The sequence below is a fragment of the Thermobia domestica genome, chromosome 10 (genome assembly GCF_964235325.1).
Source record: "Thermobia domestica chromosome 10, izTheDome1.hap1.1, whole genome shotgun sequence".
NCBI lineage: Eukaryota > Metazoa > Arthropoda > Insecta > Zygentoma > Lepismatidae > Thermobia > Thermobia domestica.
This window is the reverse complement of record NC_137463.1, coordinates 233,555,426-233,572,555: the sequence shown is the minus strand read 5'-3', so window position 1 is coordinate 233,572,555 and position 17,130 is coordinate 233,555,426. Positions and strand designations below refer to the sequence as shown.

The 17,130-nt window shown below is 36.4% G+C and overlaps 1 protein-coding gene across 10 annotated transcripts in view; it reads left to right on the top strand.

The window, feature by feature from the left end:
• The window catches only part of LOC145663083 (uncharacterized), a 78,223-nt gene that overhangs the window by 27,529 nt on the left and 33,564 nt on the right, over positions 1-17,130 (top strand). For 4 of the 10 annotated variants that reach the window (XM_081729328.1, XM_081729329.1, XM_081729330.1 and 1 more), the window contains exon 4: positions 13,715-13,854. The exons of 2 other annotated variants lie outside the window; for them this stretch is intronic. In XM_081729328.1, the coding sequence (XP_081585454.1) occupies positions 13,715-13,854 (140 nt within the window). Of the gene's footprint in view, positions 1-13,714; positions 15,057-17,130 lie in introns of those variants that run through there. 4 more of the 10 variants (XM_081729324.1, XM_081729323.1, XM_081729325.1 and 1 more) reach the window with 1 other exon arrangement.

Below are 17,130 nucleotides of genomic sequence, written 5' to 3'. Positions count from 1 at the left end.
TGTATATTTATTCTCGTATTTTCAATGAAGACTACAATTTGTAGGTGATTTACAAATATGAATTTTGTTAAGGCTTTTTAAACATTGGTTCATAACATTTGATTGAACACCAGTTTTTGCACAGTAACGTAGTACACTGTATTATAATGCTGTCCTTTGGTACAAAATTAATTATTGGGCAGCAACACTTGTAGAAATGTTTATTTATACTGGACAGTTACATACAGTCTTCCTGTATGTTTACTATTATATTTGCAATGAAAACGAATATTTACTAGGTAATTTAGAATATGAATATTATGGGAGGCTTTTAAAAATTTCTTTATAGCATTTTAAACAACAACACTCTCTGCATTGTAGTAGAACAGTGTATTAGAATCGTATCTTTCTCATTTCTTATTACAATCAAGTAACAAGACATCATTTCCTTAATCATCCTAAAAAACACATATATAACACAATTACTATTCCGATTTTAGAGGTGTAATTCCACAGACGCGGGCCCGCTACGTACCAGTACTATGTGAGCAGTAAGTAGGAAGTCCAAAATCTAAGGAATTGAGTAGTGTAGGGGAACGACGTGAGCCTACTGGGCAGGAGACCTGGGTTCAATTCCCAACAAGTTTTTCTCTCACTTTTTCTTTCTTTCAAAGTTTATTTTTATAGCATAGGTGATTGAAAATAAGCTTGACTCTATTATACACGGCATTTCATTGCAACCGGGCCCGCAACTAAAACTATTAAATCGAAAGGGGCACTTTTCCACGTATCATATATTATAACAATGTACGCTGCCGACGAGACAATTTTAAAGAGGTGCTCATTTGTGTGTGTGTGTGTGTGTGTGTGTGTGTGCAGTAACGTACGCAGGAATTTATTTCGGGAGGGTTCCAAACTCAATATCAGGGTATTTTATATTGAAATTCCTAGTTGTCCCTAAAATTAGGCTAAATTTACACAAAAGTTGGAATTTCGGGGGAGGTCCGGACCCCAGGACCCACCCCCTGCGTACGTCCCTGTGTGTGTATGTATTTCCTTAAAATTAATATTATATACTTTCCACTTGTGGTATTCACTTCAAATTTGGTATACGCATGTATCTTAACGAGGGACATAAAAGGGGAGAGAGATATTTTGCAATCATTTCCGGTTTCAAGCATACGTTGTTATCGCGAGACAAAATGTATTGTTGTCTTGTATGGACACTATATCGTGAAAATGATGCCCAATGTCTCTTTTAGACTCTTTTTGGGGGACACTGCCTCCTCAGAGCGCCCCTGGCGAGATAAAAATAATATGTTTATAATACAATAACAAATAGAATGTTATCAGCAGTGCCCCCGGGCTAATACTGCCCCCCCCCCCCGAACATTGCTTCCGAAAGAGACACTGGTGATGCTCCATTTCCAAAGCTACATATGTTTGATTTTAAATACTTCAGTATCGTCTCGAAACTTTACACGAACATACTGCTTCGTTTCGGGACTATCTCAAAAGTTGCCATGTAAATATATCTTTTTCCTCTACGTATGTAATAATGAAAATATTTTGTTCCCGCAATACGAACAGAAAGTACTTTGCTAATACGAAGAAATGGAGATAAGAAAAAATACAAAACCGTTTAGTCGGGAATAGAACCCAGACCTGCTAATTAGAAAGCTCACACGCTACCTCTGAGCCATGCTCGTACGTTGATTTATGTTTGTTCTATTATGCTTAACATAGCTCATAACAAGGCAGATCAAGCCAATTCAACAACATGGCAACTCTGCATTCAAGATGGTGACTTCTCCAATGATTTCTTTCTCCATTGAAACTGCCCTTCACCCTTAAGAGTATAGCAACACATGACTGTCCTATCGTCAGAACAACCTACAATTTTCATGGTTACAAACTTTTGAACCGCCATCTTGAATCGAAGATAACGACTTTTTCAACATGTCCGATTTTTCCCCTTACTTACGTTGTAATCTACACACTTGAACGCAATTTCGTGATTCCACCATGTCTACAAGTTGTCTAGAATTAGACGCACCCTTATAACATTTCTAGCACTTTCTTACACCGAAGATGACTATTTTTTTCAAGCTTAAGAGAGGATTCGCAAACTACGCATCAGAATAAACATCGCCTCGAAATTTCAACGTCCTAGACACAGCCGTTACAAATTTCACATTTTTTCGATTTGTGCCTCCAATCGAAAACGAATTTTAATGCTCTTTTTCCTAGCACAAACTATGTTCCTACCTTCACGGCCTGACAAAATATGACGTTTCTATTATGTGTGCAACTACTATAAAAACCAGCATTTCGAAACGACGAAAAATTTCGATACTTCATTCACATGGAAAATGTTGCCTTTTTCAAGACATCGGAATTTTCCCGTTTCTCATATCACATGATGAACATGTATGCGAAATTTGGTGTTTATATGTTTTCTGGAAGTAGGCAAACAATTAAGTGTGTTTCCGACTTTAGAGGTATATAATAATTCCACAGACGCGGTGAGCAGTAAGTAGGAAGTCCAAAATCTAAGGAATTGAGTAGTGTAGGGGAACGACGTGAGCCTACTGGGCAGGAGATCTGGGTTCAATTCCCAACAAGTTTTTCTATACTTTTTTCTTTCCTTAAAAGTTTATTTTTATAGCATAGGTGATTGAAAATAAGCTTGACTCTATTCTACACGGCATTTCATTGCGACCGGACCCGCAACTAAAACTATTAAATCGAAAGGGGCACTTTTCCACGTATCTTATATATTATAACTATGTACGCTGCCGACGAGACAATTTTCAAGAGGTGCTCATTTGTGTGTGTGTGTGTGTGTGTGTGTGCAGTAACGTACGCAGGAATTTACTTCGGGAGGGGTCCACACTCAATATCAGGGTATTTTATATTGAAATTCCTAAACTTGTCCCTAAAATTAGGCTAAATTTACAGAAAAGTTGGAATTTCGGGGGAGGTCGGGACCCCCAGGACCCTCCCCTGCGTACGTCCCTCTGTGTGTATGTATTTCCTTAAAATTAATATTTTATACTTTCCACTTGTGGTATTCACTTCAAATTTGGTATACGCATGTATCTTAACGAGGGACATAAAAGGGGAGAGAGATATTTTGCAATCATTTCCGGTTTCAAGCAGACACTGTTATCGCGAGACAAAATGTATTGTTGTCTTGTATGGACACTATATCGTGAAAATGACGCCCATTGTCTCTTTTAGACTCTTTTTGGGGGACACTGCCTCCTCAGAGCGCCCCTGGCGAGATCAAAATAATACGTTTATAATACAATAACAAATAGAATGTTATCAGCAGTGCCCCCGGGCTAATTCTGCCCCCGCCCCCCGAACATTGCTTCCGAAAGAGACACTGGTGATGCTCCATTTCCAAAGCTACATATGTTTGATTTTAAATACTTCAGTATCGTCTCGAAACTTTACACGAACATACTGCTTCGTTTCGGGACCATCTCAAAAGTTGCCATGTAAATATATCTTTTTCCTCTACGTATGTAATAATGAAAATATTTTGTTCCCGCAATACGAAGAGACAGTACTTTGCTAATACGAAGAAATGGAGATAAGAAAAAATACAAAACCGTTTAGTCGGGAATAGAACCCAGACCTGCTAATTAGAAAGCTCACACGCTACCTCTGAGCCATGCTCGTACGTTGATTTATGTTTGTTCTATTATGCTTAACATAGCTCATAACAAGGCAGATCAAGCCAATTCAACAACATGGCAACTCTGCATTCAAGATGGTGACTTCTCCAATGATTTGTTTCTCCATTGAAACTGCCCTTCACCCTTAAGAGTATAGCAAAACATGACTGTCCTATCGCCAGAACAACTTACAATTTTCATGGTTACAAACTTTTGAACCGCCATCTTGAATCGAAGATAACGACTTTTCCAACATGTCCGATTTTTCCCCTTACTTAGGCTGCAATCTACACATTTAAACGCAATTTCGTGATTCCACCATGTATACAAGTTGTCTAGAATTAGACGCCCGCTTATAACATTCCTACCACTTTCTTACACTGAAGATGACTACTTTTTTTAAGTTTAAGAGAGGATTCGCAAACTACGCATCAGAATAAACATCACCTCGAAATTTCAACGTCCTAGACACAGCCGTTACAAATTTCACATTTTTTCGATTTGTGCCTCCAATCGAAAACGAATTTTAATGCTCTTTTTCCTAGCACAAACTATGTTCCTACCTTCACTGCCTGACAAAATATGACGTTTCTATTATGTGTGCAACTACTATAAAAACCAGCAATTCGAAACGACGAAAAATTTCTACACTTCATTCACATAGAAAATGTTGTCTTTTTCAAGATATCGGAATTTTCCCGTTCCTCATATCACATGATGAACATGTATGCGAAATTTGGTGTTTCTATGTTTTCTGGAAGTAGGCAAACAATTAAGTGTGTTTCGGCTTTAGAGGTATATAATTTGAAAGGGATATGTGGATTATTTTCATAAATTATAGAAATGGTGTTTCAGTCCGTCCTTAGAATGGAAATTTTCTGAAAGTTTGGGCACATGTCCACTTATTTTTGACATTCCTTCTTTTTTCCCCCACCCTTCATATACGTTCTTTCAGCAAAGTAAGCTTTCCTCGCTGGTTCCTTTGGTTCAGGTAATCCCGGGTTCGATTCCCAGTAGGAGAGCACAAAAATGTAATTTCAGTCATTCACTTTCATTAATTATTCGTCTACTCTAGCCTGAAGGGCATAACCATGGGCCATTGAACTAAAAAAGATATATATATATATATACCATTTCAACAAAGCAAACCCTTACATTCTGTTTGTTTGCATATCCATTAACCTAATTATAAAAAACATTTACAATCATTCAAACTTTAATCATTTGACAGATTCTATTTGATTTACTTAAGTCATTATGACATAAGATAAAATATGACTTCCTGCAAAAATACGTCAATGCGTGCAAAAGCTGTATTTAACAATTATTCGCCGCGAATTATTGAAATTTAAATAGTGGTGGTTAATCTTACCTATGAATTTTACTTAATAGTCTCCAAACGTAATTGCAGTTCTCTAGTAGCTAAATGTACGTTCCCATAATTTTTACTGTAGGTTCGGGTTCGATTCTCGATTTGAATACACTCTTTTCTTCTGTCACATAAGCTCCAAACAAACAAATCTTGAACTTAATTTAAATATATTGGAAATATTTTTTATGAGTTAATACTACTTTTTGCTGATGTTCGACTACCGCAAATAAGAAGATAAAGTATGTACTTACAGCTGTAACAAGATATATCAGTGTTCCAACCGATTTGGAAAGTCGAGAAATTTGATCTTGGATGATAAGAGTGTTAGAAATATGCTCAGCCTTTAAGGAATTAAAAATCGAAGAATTTATGAGGAAAATTCTCCTTTTCATACGTTCAAGATTAAACAGATTTCACTGAACTTGTGGGTAGGCTTTAACTTCCTTACATTGAAGCATCAACTCGCACTGATCACATTATTATTTAACAAACTTCAGTATTAGAGACTTGTTCGGTCTTGAGCAACAAGGAAGATCTCGGACCAATTTCTTGACTGTTTATATTTTCACGGAATAAGTGAATATGTTTTGCTTTATATTGTTAAACTGAACAATCTTTAAGTCTATAATTTTCTAATTTTGTGTACTTCTACGAATAATTTAAATCGGTTGGTCAGTTTTTTAAATACTTTATTATAGTGCACCCTGTTTCTCTTTATCTATTGGAAACGAAAATACAGTATTACACTTCAAGAATAATGTTCAACAAGTCTCTATATTCAAGAACAGTATTCAAGAAGGCACGCCTTCCTCTTCAACCCGATTTGGACATTTGGACATAAAGGTCACAAAAACAAATTCCAGGGGTTATCAGAAATCTAAATGGTCTCTATTTACCGTACAAAATGAGGCGAAGGAATTTAAGGATGAAAAGATACATTTTAAATTTCATGGATTCGTGGCTGAGATAAACAGTTGTTCGACTTATATGAGGTGCTTCTCGTTAAGAGTCAAAGATGTTTGATTTTGTCAGTCAGCTCCGTTGTACATTTCCTACGGCACATATGGGAAGTATTGCTAATACTAGTAATAATGAACCACTACTTTTTTATAACAAGAAAAGCATATAGCTAATAATAGACATCTGAGCATTCAATCCATTGGGGAGCAAGTCAGCTTGAGCTATGGTACACCCAGAAAATTGCGGAACAATTGGAGTATCACAAAGTGTATGCGCAGTATGGTGGAGCGAAAAAAATTATTTTCGAAATGCAAATTTGGATAGGGAGCAAAAGTTGCATCATATCATAATACTTTATCATAGAAAATTTCAGCTCTCTGAAATAATTTTTAGCCGGTGCGCAAGGGGACTTAAGTTTGAGATTTTGTAAATCAATTTCCATTTACTATGTAACTATTTGGCAGATCTTCGCTGGAAGCAGACTGTAAGTTTTAGTGTAGATAGAGTGCAAAAGATGCATCCTGTATCAGTACATAACAACAAGAACTTTTAATTCACTAAAATTATTTTCAGCGGGGGCGCAATGGCCCTGAAATTTGGGAATAATTAGACGAAAAGTGATCAACTATAAGTAATTTGCTAGTTTGCCATAAAGAAGATTTTTTTGCTATTTAGTAACAGTCTTTTTCTGCTATAATGAACTTGTTAGCTGTATTAAGTCACTAGTATAATAGTTTGGTGGGTGGAGATAAGAGGGTACAAAACGAAATCAGGGCGCGCGCTCGTGCAGGTGCTAAAGTATTGTGCAACTGTTTGGTAGCTTGACGATTGTTGTGCTCGGGGCAAGTGTCTGGTTAGCGGCCGTGTTGCTACATTAGTGATTTGATTAGTTTTGCGCTTTTGTAGTTACTGATGGGTTTATTATCTACCATTGTATTACAGCCTAGTATCTGGTGTTTTTGTTTTGTGCTATAAAGAATAAAGATGGCAAAATCAACCAGGTAGATAATGTCAAGAGCACAAGAGATGTTTCATAGTGCCAAAGGTCGCTACTGGAGAACGCTTCCAACTTACAAAGACGTTATGGCATGTTGCTTATTTACGCGTCAGCAACTGAAGGGGGCGGAAGTAAAGAACCAGCAGAGAATTTGGTTTCCACGAAGGTAGCAGAAAAAGTGGAAGACATTTGGTAATGTGTTTCAATTCCTGTTGTTTCGCTCGGCCGTGTATCAATAGTGATCAACAGTTAACCACAGGAAACTGAAAATATTTTTAAAATTGGCAGTAAGAGGGAGAATGAAAGAAGAAATAAATTACAAGAATTGAAGAAGCAGGGCAATAAACCATTTAATATAGCAGCTTGCAAGTGTTTAGATTTCACGGTGTGTCGTTGTACATAACACTCAAAATGCCTGAATCGGAGAGAGTGTTTTATAGACCAAAGGATAAGTAGAAAAATGGTAATCGGTGGCATTGATGTTACTTGGACAAAGAAAAGAGAAGAAAGGAAAGTCAAAAAGCAACTTGTGGTCAAACTTTCAACCAAAACAGTGCCAGTTACATTATTGAATCTTTACACTCCTCGTCATCTTTGGAAACAAGAAACGAAGGCAATAAAGAACACGCTAAAGCTGGAGGAGAGCCTGATTTTAGTTCGAAGTATCCTTTAAAGACAAGAAAGCAATCACAGATTAGATGCACGGAAATGTGAAAATTCCTCTCGACATTAGCAAAAGTGAATTAGAAAACCGGCATGATTGGAAGAAAAATTGTAGCTATTGTTACTAAAGTTTTGGAAGATTTTAAAATTGTGAGTCCAGAGCAGCTGCAAATCATAATTGATAGAAGTAAAATACAAAGAGAGGTTGCGAAAAATCGTAAAATGTAAGAACTAAAGTGACTGTTAATAAACAGAAACCTCGTACCATCTATTTTTATAGGAAGAAAGACCAAACACTCGTAATGTCCGGCTCCGGAAGTCATAGAGATATAAAGAGGAAAGAACATTATTTTGTCCTTGAATAACCGGGTAATAAATTTCTCAGCTATGTCTCTTTGACAGTTTCAGCATCAGCAAAGAATACTGCTAATTCCATTTGCCGGGAATTACAAGAAAATAATGTGAACCTATGAGATATGGTAGCTATCAACTGCGATGGTACTAATACTAATGTTGGGTCAAAAGGATGATGATTAGAGTGCTCGAAAACCATTTAGGGAGGTCCTTGCAGTGATGCATACGTTTATTGCACATCATTGAACTACTACTTCGTCATTTACTGAAAGAAATCAATTATGTATCTACTGGTACTTTGTCTGGTCCTATTGGTAGATCATTGGTGAATTGAGAGACGAATCCAGTGTGCAGCGTCGGAAAGATTTCTTCAGAACTCCCTACATACCTAAACGTGCGTCATCTCAGTTATGATCAAAGATATTTGTATGAAATATGTCAATCTGTCATAAGAGGAGGCTGTGATAAAAACCTATAAATATACCACATTGACTTGACACCTAGTCTTCCGTTTCAGGCGCTGCTATCGGCTGAAGGAATTCCACTCTCTTTCGCTAAGGCTCTCTCGCTTACCAGCTGTTGAACCCTTATTGGCTCAACGCATGGGTGTGTCGGGGTGTGAGCTTTAGTTCGCATTTTTGCCACGGCTCAAGACATTTTGGCAGCACAATAGCAGATAAGAAACCTAGGGAACTTGCGCATAATCGCTGGTTAACAATGACTTGCAGACTTTTGGGTCTATGTATATATATCCCAAATTCCTGAGAGAAGCTCTAAACTCTCGTAAAGTTCGTAGTAAAAGTATATGCACCAGTGTGGTTCAGCATAAAACTGAAACCTCTTGCCAAATACGGAGCTAAACATTTGTTCTTGACCATAAGACTTTCGAGATGTTTGCAATAACCATACAAGACTTTTGTCAATAAAGTAATTTCCAGAAATGCATTCTATGCGAATTCTGAAAATATTCTTATTGCCATGATTGGTGACTACAGATCAGCTACGCGAATCCTTGCTGCCGATAAAATCCTCAAATCCAGAAAACAATGTAAACATTGTGAAACTCGTTCCTTCCAAGTGCCAGTGTTAAACTTCGAGGCTAGTAATTACACAGAAATGATAAACTAAAATGGGTGTAACAACAGAACCACCAATACTGACTCATATTATTGATGATAAATTGCGAGAAATGTGTTCTTGAGAAAGTACAAGTGTTGATATCCCTGAGTTTCCATGTTATACGCAAGCAGTGGAAAGATTAGTGGAAATACTTAGTGAAGGTTCTTCGTCAGTATGTGAGCCACGAGAGATTTCTTTATTCGTTTCAAATTTGACTTAAGAAAATACATGTCTACTTCTCAGATGAAGTCGCAGTATTTTGCTTGAAGACGTGGATGAAATTTATGAAACATTCAATCTAATACTGATGTAGCCTGTAACATAGAATATGAAGTTCGATAGCTTTAGAAATCCACCTGGACACGACAACGAATCTTAACGCCTTCAACTTACAGTCTCCTTCAAGCGAAGAGCTGCCTAATAATTACACAAATGAATAATAAACGTGTATTTATTTACAAAACCTATCAAACTTCCGGTGGTAAAGTACTACAATATGATGCAACTTTTGCCCTATATCCGAATTCGGATTTTAAAAAAATAAAAATTTGGGCTCTTTTCACTCATTTATAAAATCTGTCAAACTTAAGGCCCATTGCGTCCCGGCTAAAAATTATTTTAGAGAATTGAAATTTTGCATGGTAAAGTACTATGATATGATGCAACTTTTGCCCCTATCCAAAATCGAATTTCGAAAAAAAAAATGGCCTCTTTTCACTCCACCCTAATGCGCAGTAGATTTGAGGGATCAAAGTTGGAGCTATGGTATATTCTTTTGAACTTTTCTTTCGTAATCAGTTGGAGAGGGATGGATTCTTGTTGCGTATTGTTGCTGCAGATCAATCTTGGTGCCGCAATTTAAAATCATATTCATAATCTTTCAATATACAATGAAAACATCCTCGTCGTAACCCGTCAAGAAATTCAAGTCACAGGCATCTGGAAGGAAAGTCGTGGTTATCGTCTTACATTGGACCAATCATGCGGACTTTGAGGAACCTGTATAAAATACTAATGCCGAATGCCGCTGTGCGACTTCCACCCGTATTTGCACATATTTTAAAAGCAAAATTCCTGGTATACTGACTTCTGGGGTAGTTGTGTTGCAAATTATACTTGTCCCCATGTTATCCGCTACGTTCAAGACTTGTCCCGAAAATTTAACTGGGAAATGTAGCGGCACCGTCCCTATAATTCTGATTTTTCACCTTGAAACTTTCACATTTTTAGTCATCTAAAGACGGTGTTGAATGCTTAGAAGATTCATTCCATTGACGAGGTGAAGGTCTCTGTCCACAAACCTTCCAAACTTTATATTAACGTTATTCGTAGATTAATCATAAAATGGGACAATGGTTTAAACCTTATGATGACTTCTTCTGAACCACGAATACTGCGACACACTCATCGTGGATGCTTTTACGTTGTATATAAAGAATAGTTAAATGCCATTAGTATTTTCGCAGATATTGTCTAAGAAACGAGTTTTAGTTGATCACAGAACATATACGTATTTAATGCGCGAAAACTGATAATCGAAAAAAACAATTACAGTTCCTTATTAAGACGAAATATTCAGATTTGATTGTTCTCGAATTCGAAGTAGAATACTTGAAAAGTACTATGAAACAAAATGACAGTTTTTTTTCGGTCGTCTTATACTTGTGCAGTAGGGCTACATATTTAATTATATAGTAGTTGACAGACGGTTAAAAGTGCAAAAAGGCAAATAGTATTTGAAAGCATTGACCATGCAGTATCAATTTATTTTCTATGGAGAAAGCAAGTTGTATTCTCTAAATATTATTAATTTATTTGTTTTCGTTAGTTTAAAAATTAAAGAAAAGCGCAATAATTAAGATTCTCTTAAATATTATGTCAAATCCGTTTACGAAGATTCGTTAAACTTCCGTGTGGAGGACCCAACGTTAATTTAAAAAAAAAAAAATTAATTGACGGAGACCTTATAGCGTAGAAACTGGGAAATTGCTTCGAATTCTAAAGAAATTATGTTGGAGTCAAAGGATCAATGACTTAAAACAAAGAGTGTTATTTGAAAGGGACTTCAACAACAGTGTTGCCTCACGCCAATGTTATTTAATATCTATGTGTAAGAGATAGTCAAGAAGGATCTGCATAGAGATCGTGCTATTTCAGCAGGAAATGTAAGAATAAGATATATATGGTTTGTAGATAATACAGCACTTGCTGCGGCATCTAAACAGAAAATTAATATGATATTAGTAAACTGGAGAAACTGCAGCGAAGAATATGATATGAAAGTAAGTGTTAGAAAGACAAAAGCAGTGGTGATAGGAACGAAGCATGTATGCTTTGTGACGGTGTAGGGGTATTTTTCGTAACCAGGATGTTTATTTGAAGATTCAAGTCCTGCAATTTCTTATAGATTTTCGTGAAAAATATGCAGTAGAGACTGCAGTCACTGTCGTGTATACAGCTTAAAGTGTTTGTACATGGTTTAAGAAACATTCCAGCACTCTATTGGTCTTGCTTGAAAAACCAAATTTAATTCCAAACCTGTAGGACATTAACGACTAGAAGATCCAATATACTGACCACACATCAACCCAAAGGCCTGCCTGACTGCCACTAGCAAATTGGTAAATTCTGGCCTCCTAAGAGCTGTTGCGCCAGGAGTTTAGTTCTTAGTTAATGTTTATTTATTTGTCACTTAGAGCTGAGAAAATATGTATGAACTTTGGTTTCTTGTCTTCTTTGTCTCCGCCTTTTCCCGTGTTTCTGTGGGGTCGGCGTACCCGTCTTTAATTTTTTTCTATACTCTCCTTTATCGTACGTCCTCTATTCTCCTTCTGTCATTCAAGCCTTGTCCTTCCATCCCATCTTGGGTTTTCACCCTCTTCCTTTTACCTGATACTTCCAATTGCCAGTTCTCTTTGTTACTTAGTCCTTGTTTCTTCGCTCTGCATATCTCATCTTAGACTTAATAAAAGGAGCTGTTTTCTCATGATTCACAATATCCGTTTATAGGGCCTGATTTTTCTTACACATATTTAATTGATAACTAATTGCGTGAGAACGTAGTGCTACATACACTTATATTTTTCCCCAAGCGGAGAACGCCCATTCTATTTGTGCGCAAGTCTTGAATTTGCTCCTGGTAAGGTACAGTGCTTACGATACAGACCGTAGTAGTAGTAGTAGTTTGTACCTCATTTTGAGTACTCTCGTTTCATATGCCCTCATTACTGAAAAAAAAAATCCAATTATGTGTTACTTGACATAGGGAAAGAAGGGTGTGTTTTAAAGAAGTTGAAATTAAATTATTAAAAAACAAGATGTCATAAAATGATACAAAGGAATGGTTTATTATCTGTATAGGCTTCGAAAGAAGTGGAGGAAGAGCAAATGGTTAATACGGTTAGTATGGTTAATGAAGATACCAAGTGTGGATGAGATATAAAACCAAGGAAAATAATGCCAAAGAAACATTTAATAAGAACAAAAGCATATTATGTGTCACTGAACAGACAGTTAAAATAAAGTATCTATATTTATTGCAAGTTCCATTTGAAGCACTAGTAAGGTATATAGAATTACGAAAAGAGAGTAGAAAACTTCCCGAAACCTTCGAAATGTAAGTTATCATAGAATGGAGAAAATCAAGAATGGAAAAACGCTAGGAAAAGTAGGGAACACGAAAGGCTTCCTGGTTCTATTCCTAGCCAACTAAGTTTATGATATGAGCCTTATATCTGTGGGTTTTGTCAAGGTTCTCCCGTTTCCTATTACATTCTTTTTTCAGCAGTTCTCATATATAATTCATAGTTGTCACGTCTTGTTTAGCCTGCCTGGTGTAACTGAGGAACTTGAAACATAAAATTTTATTTTATTTTATATTATTGTGAATCTTTATATTAGGTTACAAATTCAGAGTATTACTAAACGTATTGAACAGATAAATTTGCTTGTGATCTTGTCCAAGTCAATAAATATAATTTGTAACAGAAAATGTACGTATAAAATGTGGGGTATAAAGTCAAAGGCTGAAAGGAAGAAAAAGAAAATTCTTCGGTTCTAGACTTGAAGGTTCAAGTTCAGATGCAATGTTTGTTTAAAGCATGAACTTTTTGTGAAAATATTAATAACACAACATATGTTTTGTTCTTTTAATATGGCGTGTATATTTTGCATCATTGAGAAAGTAACTTTTCAATATTTTTGCAAATAGTATAATACCTCAGTTAATTTATGTATATATAGTATATAATTTCATGTCTTATGACTCTTTCGGAAAAGAAAGTTATGTTTTTAGTTGAGTTGAATTTAACGTCCCGTTCAGCAGCGAGGCTATGTGAGACGTGGACCTACTGATTAACGTGGAATCCGAACCACATGAGCTCCCGCCGGGAAGAGTTACGTTTTTAGTTTCACTACTCTACGATATTTGTTATTGTTGATCTATGTAAATAATAGACTGTGTATAGAGTATATCAAGTGATTTGCTGTGGGATTTGCCTCAAATGAATAAGCATTTACAAAAAAAATTTAAGTGGATATGTTACTAGTACTATCGAATGTATCGTTTGTCTTTCTTCGTTCTAGGGTTTTAACATGCTACAACAAAATGATATCAACATCAGTAACGAATAATGCCTCCATGCTGCTTGTGCCATCAAACTATATTCTGGTGTCTAACACAAATCAAGATACTCCCAAATCAATTCTTCAGAGCATTCTTCAAGGTAATCAGTGTTCTGTGGGCAGTATATCCGTAAATGCTTCGAGTTCAGTACAACAGTCATGTTCGAAAACAATGACGCCATCCGTTACATTTATGAATCAGGATAATAGTTCAGTTTCCAGTGTGCAGAACATTGAAGACCAAATAAAAAAAACTGTTTTAAACGAACCAGTTCCTATCAGAAAACAAAAAATTACACATCCAGATCGAAGAAACCAAAAGCTTCAAATAAATGAGGGGGCATCTCTGTATTCGTGCTCATATTGTGTACAACTTTTTTCAACCAAAGTTCTTTTGAAGACTCATATTTTAAAATTTCATCAACAATATGTGAATGTTTTGGAATGTAAAATTTGTTCGAAATTTTACTCTTCATATCGAAACTTGCAAAAACACATGAAAAGTACGCATTTACGGGAAAAAACATTTCAGTGTGAAACGTGTGGGAAAATGTATAAGACTAAAGATTCTTTAGAAGATCACCAAATGCATCATACTTCAAACGGTAAACCGTATCAATGTACATTATGTAGAAAAGAATTCTCTTCTCTATCCGGCTTGAATTTCCATAAACGTCTGCATAGTAACGGGAATGAGTTCATTTGTGAAATCTGTGGAAAAGGATTTTATCAGAGATTACGCTTAATAGATCATTTAAACACTCATACAGGAGATAAACCATATTGTTGTAAAATATGCAATGCAAGATACAGTTACAATAGTAGTTATCGATCTCACGTTGCATCACACCAAAACTCGCATCAAAAACATGAATGCGGAACGTGTGGAAAAGTATTTGATAGAGAACACGCGTTGAAGAATCACATAAAGAGACACATTAAAATGTACAGCTATTCTTGTGATATCTGTGGTAAACGGCTGTCGACAGCTTATAATTTGAGAAGTCATATCCGTCGACATAAAGGAGAACGTATGTTTGGTTGTGATTTGTGTGGTAAGCGATTTACCAAAAGAAACCACCTAAGTGTTCATATGAATATACACACGGGCGCTAGACCCCATCGTTGTAATATTTGTAACAAGACTTTTACTCAAAGAACGCCGTTGGTGATACATAAAAGGCTACACACAGGAGAGCGTCCATATGCGTGCAGTAATTGTCCTAAACGTTTTCCATCTAAAGCAAGCCTTGTTTCGCATCAGAAATGCCATTTGAAATAGAAAAAGTAATGATATACAGGATCATTGTAATTTTGTTTTTATTTTGCACCCGAAACAGTTCTTAGAGCTCTACCTCCTCACAAGGGAAGATCACGAACTGGCTCCGCTGAGATCCAAACGAGATAATTGTGTTTGCATTTAATATGTTATAACTAGAGGAATCCCAAGATTATACGTGCCACCGGTCGGGATATCGTGAGTTAGAACATACTTTGTAATGTAAAAACTATTAGCTGGCTGAATAGTTTGAACTGGGTCATTTGTTCGGAAACGGTTGGGTAGATGGAAAATACCAAATACGTATCTTATCATTTTAAGAGCACACTTTCTGGGATAAAAAAGTTTGCCCCAGGGTCTCCCGCAAGTTCCCAGGGGGGGTCCAACTTAAAAGTTTCAAATGGCAAGGGGTTAAGTAGCACATCATTTGAAAGATGTTGTTAAATGAAAGAGATGGAACAAGTCTCAACTTTCTACAATAACCCTGTGCAAAATGACAGAGGATGAAAATGTAAACATAAACTTAATTGAAAAGTCTATGGCCACCTTGAATCCAAGATTTGCGCTTAGAACCTATGTCGAAAGTATAGGCTCCAAACTCCTGAAGCTAGGAAAACCAAATTTGGCATGAATGTTGATCAGTAAGCGTAGGTGACGAAAAGATACGAAATGTTCAAAAACACGACATCTTGAGTTCAAAATGCCGCACTATATATAACACGTATGTTCAACTCAAATACTGGAGCTTGAGAACCGAAATGTGGTATTTAAATCTATTGTCAATAGTAGATACCCACAAAAAGTCAAGGACATATCATCTGTAAGCCAATATGGCTGCCATCGTAAAAAATGAGTTTGTATATAAATGCTGACAATTATGTTGCATCTTCATTCATTCGACCCGTTGAAATAAAGAGATCTACGAGTGACCCGACCGAAGTATAAAAGTTGTTGCCATCAGGCGGCAGCTCTAACCGCAACAGCAGACGATTGAAGCATCTTAGAACGGAGACTACTATTGATTTTTTTTTATTTGTTTACTATTTCGATTATTTCTTATTTCTTTGTAATACTCACTTTCATTTTCCTGCCCTGTTTGTATTATACATAAATTAGTTCGTCATTGTGAACTCATCTTCTTTCATTTCATAACAGCTTTCAAACGAGTTGGGCTCCACCTGGGACCTTGCGGGGGCCTGGGATAAGACGCTTTTACTTTAATTCGTTGTACGTTGAAAATAATGCCTGTTTTCACATTTGACTCACAGTTTGAGATTTATAGGGATGACCATGGATTGTTTAATTAAATTTTTGTTCACATTTTCACCCGTCGCCTTTTGTTTAGGGTTGTCGTAGAGAATCGAGACTTGCTCCATCTTCTTTCGTTTCACAACAGGTTCCAAACGTGTGCTTCTTAACCCCCTTGGCATTTGAAACTTTTGAGTTGGACCCCGCCTGGGACCCTGGGGCAAACTTTTTTACCCCAAAAAGTGTGCCCTAGAAAAGGATGGGATACTTATTCGTCGAGTTTTCCATCTACTCAACCGTTTCGGAACAAATGACCCAGTTCAAACTATTCTGAAAGTTAATAACTTTTACATTACAAAATATGTTCTAACTCACTATATTCCGACCGGTGGCACGCATAACTTTGAGATTGTCTAGTTATAACATATCAAGTGCAAACACAATTATCTCGTTCGGATCTCAGCGGAGCTAGTTCGTGACCTTCGCTTGTGAGTAGCCAAGGGTTTAGCACAAAGTTTCGATGCGTGTGGTTGAAAGGTCGATTCTCAGTGGAAAGAGATATGGTTCTTCAAATTCCATAGTAAATTGTCGGAATAAGTCTCATATAATATTAATGTGAAAAAAAATTTGTTAAACTCCAAATAAACAAACAAAATATGCATAATTTAGTCTAAATAGCAATGTCTTTTGGTTTTAATCAGTCTAATGCCTAAGCGAAACACGAAATTATCTAGAATACTACAAAATATGAGAGAAATTTTTAGTCATTTTGTAAATTTGGACCCACCATACGTACCTGTTACTACCGAGATATCTAAATGGTTCTTTTGTGAAAATATTTCGTGGTAAA